At 31.1% G+C, this 5,965-nt stretch overlaps 1 protein-coding gene across 1 annotated transcript; it reads left to right on the top strand.

Annotated features, from left to right (window-relative positions):
* The first annotated feature begins 373 nt into the window (after window positions 1-373).
* On the top strand, window positions 374-4,405 carry LOC139100010 (uncharacterized protein MCAP_0864-like). Its single transcript, XM_070652586.1, has 4 exons — window positions 374-1,337; window positions 3,492-3,601; window positions 3,665-3,988; window positions 4,061-4,405. Exons 1-4 carry the CDS (start codon window positions 374-376, stop codon window positions 4,403-4,405), a joined length of 1,743 nt encoding a protein of 580 aa, XP_070508687.1.
* The last annotated feature ends 1,560 nt before the right edge of the window (window positions 4,406-5,965 follow it).

Raw genomic sequence — 5,965 nt, 5'->3', positions numbered from 1 at the left:
TGGAGCTGGATCCTTTGGATCTGTGGAAATAATATGCGGCGCTGCTATTTATTCGAATAAATTATCAAAAAAGGATCTTTTTGAAAAAAAATTTAGCAGATACGTGGATTATCAGAAAGAAAAAGAGATTAATAAGTTTTTTGCGAACAGCAACAATTCGAAATAATATAAAATCAATTGCTGCAGGTTTATTCTGGAATGATGAAAACTGGAACTTTATATAGAGTACGTAGAAGGAAGTATATTGAGCAAGTTCGTTGAGGATTACCGTAAGGAACACGGTTTGTTGACACTAAACCTATTCCATCATTTGTTATTGGACACTGTCAAGGCATTTAATCATCTGCATTCTATTGGAATAGTTCATAAAGACATGAAAGGGAATAATGTAATTGTGAATAACGACACGAAAGTTATAATTATAGACTTCTCATTGGCGGCTAAGAAAGGAGATATCATTGCCGGTCATAGACATGTTGGAAAATACCAACCACCTGAAATGTTCAATGAACATGAAGCAACAGAGAAGATCGATGTTTACTCAATTGGAGTGTGCTTTGCACACATACTGAAAAACGACAATTACGAGTTTATGGATAACGATTACAATTACAGTCATGAATCATTGAATGAGAAGTTTGAAAAAAGCATGCAGTTATGGACAGAACAGGACAGACTGCTTTTCAACAGTATTAAAATATTTATATTCAATGCTTTAAGCAAAGAACCGCATCTTCGACCGTCCATAACAGAAAATATCTTACCAATTTATGATAGATCACAAAAACTTCTATTGCCAACACGTGAACATTTCAACACTATCAAAAGTAAATTAGTGAAAAAAATTGTAAGCGAAGAAGAATCAATTTTAAAATTGTCTAATGCCAATAAAAAACTTAAAATACAATATGAAGAATCAGAGAAGGATATTAACAAAAAAAATGAGGAAATACTAATTTTGAGGAATGAAATTGAAAAACAAAAGAAAAGAATCGATGAACTGGAAGAAAAAAATAAAGCATTTGAGATTAGCAGCATTTTAAAAGATGAACAAATTGAACAATTGAGTATGAAATTTGAATCTCTTAGCTTGAATTATGATACAAATATGAAGGAGCTCGAAGAATTGAGAGCGGAAATAAATGAAAGAACCATGCAAAAAGAAGAAGTAGTCGCAATGGACCTTTGCGAGGCTATAGTAAGTAATGATGAGTCTGATGAAGGAATGTCAATGGCAAAAGATTCTAAACAAGAACGAATGATGACATTAAACGATAAATCTGAACTGAAGTGGGGTATAAACAGAAATGGTAATCCAGCTTTGATACACGAAAACTGTAACTTATCATTTATTGTCTCATTTTGTAATGGAACCAAAAAGAAATATGCATGTCGCAAATATCACAATAAGAAAAAATGTAAAAAATCGGTTACATTAAATTTTAAAGAAGACGGCACAATCGATTTTGATAAAATTAATATGCAAAAAATAAAGCACAATACAGCAAATGTACTAAAATTTAATTTTCCAGGCTTTTTCAATTTGATATCCGAGTTAGCCAACTTGACGTTCGATTATGAACGTCAACTTTAAAAAAATAGTCACAATATTAAGTTGACGTTCGATCATGAACGTCAACTTTAAAAAATAGTCACAATATTGAAGTTGACGTTCGAACGTCACAAAAAATAGTCACAATAATTGACGTTCGATTATGAACGTTTTAAAAAATAGTCACAATATTGAAGTTGACGTTCGATCATGAACGTCAACTTTAAAAAATAGTCACAATATTAAAGTTGACGTTCGATCATGAACGTCAACTGCAAAAAATAGTCACAATATTGAATGACGTTTGACGTCAACATCACAATATAAAGTTGACGTTCGATCATGAACGTCAACTTTAAAAAATAGTCACAATATTGAAGTTGACGTTCGATCATGAACGTCAACTTTAAAAAATAGTCACAATATTGAAGTTGACGTTCGATCATGAACGTCAACTTTAAAAAATAGTCACAATATTGAAGTTGACGTTCGATCATGAACGTCAACTTAAAAAATAGTCACAATAAAGTTGACGTTCAGTTGACGTTCGATCATGAACGTCAACTGTAAAAAATAGTCACAATATTGAAGTTGACGTTCGATCATGAACGTCAACTTTAAAAATAGTCACAATATTAAAGTTGACGTTCGATCATGAACGTCAACTTTAAAAAATAGTCACAATATTGAAGTTGACGTTCGATCATGAACGTCAACTTTAAAAAATAGTCACAATATTGAAGTTGACGTTCGATTATGAACGTCAACTTTAAAAAATAGTCACAATATTGAAGTTGACGTTCGATCATGAACGTCAACTTTAAAAAATAGTCACAATATTGAAGTTGACGTTCGATCATGAACGTCAACTTTAAAAAATAGTCAACTGACAACGTCAACTTTATTAAAGTTGACGTTCGATCATGAACGTCAACTGTAAAAAATAGTCACAATATTGAAGTTGACGTTCGATTCATGAACGTCAACTTTAAAAAATAGTCACAATATTGAAGTTGACGTTCGATTATGAACGTCAACTTTAAAAAATAGTCACAATATTGAAGTTGACGTTCGATTATGAACGTCAACTTTAAAAATAGTCACAATATTGAAGTTGACGTTCGATCATGAACGTCAACTTTAAAAAATAGTCACAATATTGAAGTTGACGTTCGATTATGAACGTCAACTTTAAAAAATAGTCACAATATTGAAGTTGACGTTCGATTATGAACGTCAACTTTAAAAAAATAGTCACAATATTGAAGTTGACGTTCGATTATGAACGTCAACTTTAAAAAATAGTCACAATATTGAAGTTGACGTTCGATTATGAACGTCAACTTTAAAAAATAGTCACAATATTGAAGTTGACGTTCGATTATGAACGTCAACTTTAAAAAATAGTCACAATATTGAAGTTGACGTTCGATCATGAACGTCAACTTTAAAAAATAGTCACTATATTGAAGTTGACGTTCGATCATGAACGTCAACTTTAAAAAATAGTCACTATATTGATTATTGAGTTGACGATTCGACTTCATAGCCAAAAAAACATAGAGCGGAAAAATTTAGTATAAATAGAAGTGCATTTTGTTTTTTTTTCTCATTATTTTTTGGGCACTCGACGAAGAAGGACGTGTAACATTGTTGTCATGAAGGTGAAAAAAGAAATTAAAAATCGCACATATAGATGTGCACTGTTTTCGGATGCTTCTATGATGATCATAAATAATGAATGGATAAAGCAAGAGCTAGAGATAATTGCTTTATTACTCATTATCCAAAAAAAATGCAACTATACTTGTTACGAAGGCAGTTGACTCAAGCATTATTTCTAAATGGCCGTATGAAAAGGTGGAAATTAATTGTGCTCATGGTAAATAACAATGTGTTTTCATTTAATAATTGTTTTTAACTATAATTTTTATTCTAGATTCACTAATTGAAGCACGAAAACATATTGCTGCTTTATCAGGAAGTGATGATGAACGTGAAAGATTAGGGCAAAGCAGTAATAATGATGGTATTCAAGAGTTGGAAAAGGTAATAATAATTATAAAACAAATTTTAAATTATTAATTCTACTAATTTTATTTTATTTAACAGGTTATTTTAGAAAGCAATGATTCAAACGCATTTATTGATATAAATTTGAGTTCCAAAAGCAGCCATGAAAACGAACAAAATGTCTATCCATTGCTACCATCCATCGAAGATATCGATAAAATGACAGAAATCCTAGAATTAAAGACAGCTTTAAAAGCTTTAATTGATAAAATTACTTCAATGGAAGGCATCATGACAAAATTAATAGAAGTTGGGAACATTCGTGGTACAAAAAAAACATGTATCAAAAAGAAGATAAGTTCGGTCGATGAATTTGAGAGTTTCATACAAGACTTAACTTGTGATGATCTCAAGGCTGATTTGGTATGTTTTTTAAATAAAATTTTCTTTATTATGGTGTCTTTGTATACATATCTAAAAATATTTCTTGAATAGATCGATGAATGGAAGCAGCTTCCTAAGGCTCCAAACCTTACAAAACTACCTGGAAAAGTTTACTCTATATTAACTGCAATATTTGACGAAGAATTTTTATGTGAGAATGTTTTGTGGGGTTATCCGTGCAATGCAAATAGCAGTAAAAAAGAAGCCGAAGACTACTCATCAAAAATTTCTCTTAAACTTGCTAGTGACTTAATTGATGTGATTAAGGCAGTACTTGACATGGAAAAAGATGATTCCTCGGATGGAGCAATAGCAGCCATTTTCAAAAATTTGTTTAAGAATAAGATTAAACGAATTAAAAAAGATAAAAACTCTCAACAAAATTTCCATAATTAAATAAATCAGTATTTAATGAAAAAGTAACATTTAATATAGTATTGGAAAAATTTGAAATTAAATAAAGTTTAATCAAAAATTAAAATTGTTTTTTTATTTAAAATTTAATTTTCTGTTAAATAATTTAAAAATTATTAAAGTCCACTTTAAGTGTGCTTAAAATGGCTACAAAAGAGAACTCGTAGAAATTTATGAAAGTTTACTTTAAGTATGCTTTAAATTATTCCAAAACTATGCTTTTTCTTTTAAAAAAAGTCTGCTTTAAGTATGTCATAATAAAATTGAAAAAGCATACTGATAAAAATTTATTAAAGTTCACTCAAAGTATGTATAAAAAATATGAATAAAGCATGCTTATACACATTTATTAAAGCATGCTCAAAGTATGTATAAAAAAGCATGGTTTGAGAATATATGTATTTTTTTTTTTGTAGTACTCAAAATGGTGTTCACATAGCTTACTTGTGAGCACATACTAAAAGAACTCTCAAAGCTTGCTCAAATGAAATGCTTTTAAGAATGGTTGTACACATGTCACATAAACCGATCTCACTAACTGTGCTCTCTGTGGTACACTAATGCCACTTTTAGTAATATGAAGTGAAACCGGTCTCATATTCTCAAACAACTAGTCTCAAAGCATGCTTTTTGCCTGTTAGGGTTTGATGCTGCTTTATTTGATTATGTTAGGCATTCATGCTGAAAATATGTATTTGAATGCTTACAGGATTCTGCGTGTGTGTGTATCCGATTGAGGCAATATAATTGAATAATGATTAATCTATAAACAAATGAAATTCACATTTTTACACAATGATTTATTAAAAACCCTACAAGACTGAATTAATGGAGGTTTTGGATTTTGAATGAAAAATGATTTTGGATATGGCACGTGTGCTTAAAGTATGGCTTTAAAAAAATTCTGTTTTAAAATTAAATTCTTGGGAATTTTATTAAATTTTTTTGCTCAGCTCATGCAAAAGCCATAAGCTTGAGATTTTTTTTTGTTATTTTCTTGTCGCCCAAGTCGAGTTGTAAGGTAAGGACACAAACTAGTAATGGTAGAGTCGTACGAGACCGACGAAAGCGCATATTCCATCAGATAATTGACAGACGGAATGATAGATGGACTAACAGACAGGCGGTCTAACAAACAGGGGAATTGATAGACTGACTGGTAGACTGACTGGTAGACTGACTGATAGACTAACTGGTAGACTGACTGGTAGACTGACTGATAGACTGACTGTTTGATGGATTAGCTGACAAACCAGTTTGCTGATAGATAGATTGACAAACGGATTGAAAGATGGATTAGCTGACAATTGGAGAAGCTAATAGACGGACGAATTAGAAGATAAAAACTTCAGAAGGACCGATTAATATACAAATTGGCTGACAGGCGACTGACATACGAATTATTGAAAGAACTAGCTGTCAAAAAGACTCTCAGCTGCACTGACAGACGGATTAAATAGCAATCGGATTGATAGACAGATTAGTGGACAGATGGATCAGTTGACAAGCGGATTAGTGAACGAATCAGCTGACAGACGAATT

This window comes from Chironomus tepperi, unplaced genomic scaffold, assembly GCF_022539635.2.
Source record: "Chironomus tepperi strain 1889 unplaced genomic scaffold, CSIRO-AGI_Ctep_v1 contig_54, whole genome shotgun sequence".
In the NCBI taxonomy this organism is placed as follows: domain Eukaryota; kingdom Metazoa; phylum Arthropoda; class Insecta; order Diptera; family Chironomidae; genus Chironomus; species Chironomus tepperi.
This window is presented reverse-complemented; position numbering and strand designations above follow the sequence as displayed.

Excerpts from the sequence above, each read along its gene's own strand:
- LOC139100010 (XM_070652586.1), top strand. The coding sequence starts at position 374 with ATGAAAGGGAATAATGTAATTGTGAATAACGACACGAAAGTTATAATT. Across the intron at positions 1,338-3,491 it reads AGCTTTGATACACGAAAACT|ATTCACTAATTGAAGCACGA; the intron begins GTAACTTATCAT and ends TTTTTATTCTAG. Across the intron at positions 3,989-4,060 it reads ATGATCTCAAGGCTGATTTG|ATCGATGAATGGAAGCAGCT; the intron begins GTATGTTTTTTA and ends TTTCTTGAATAG.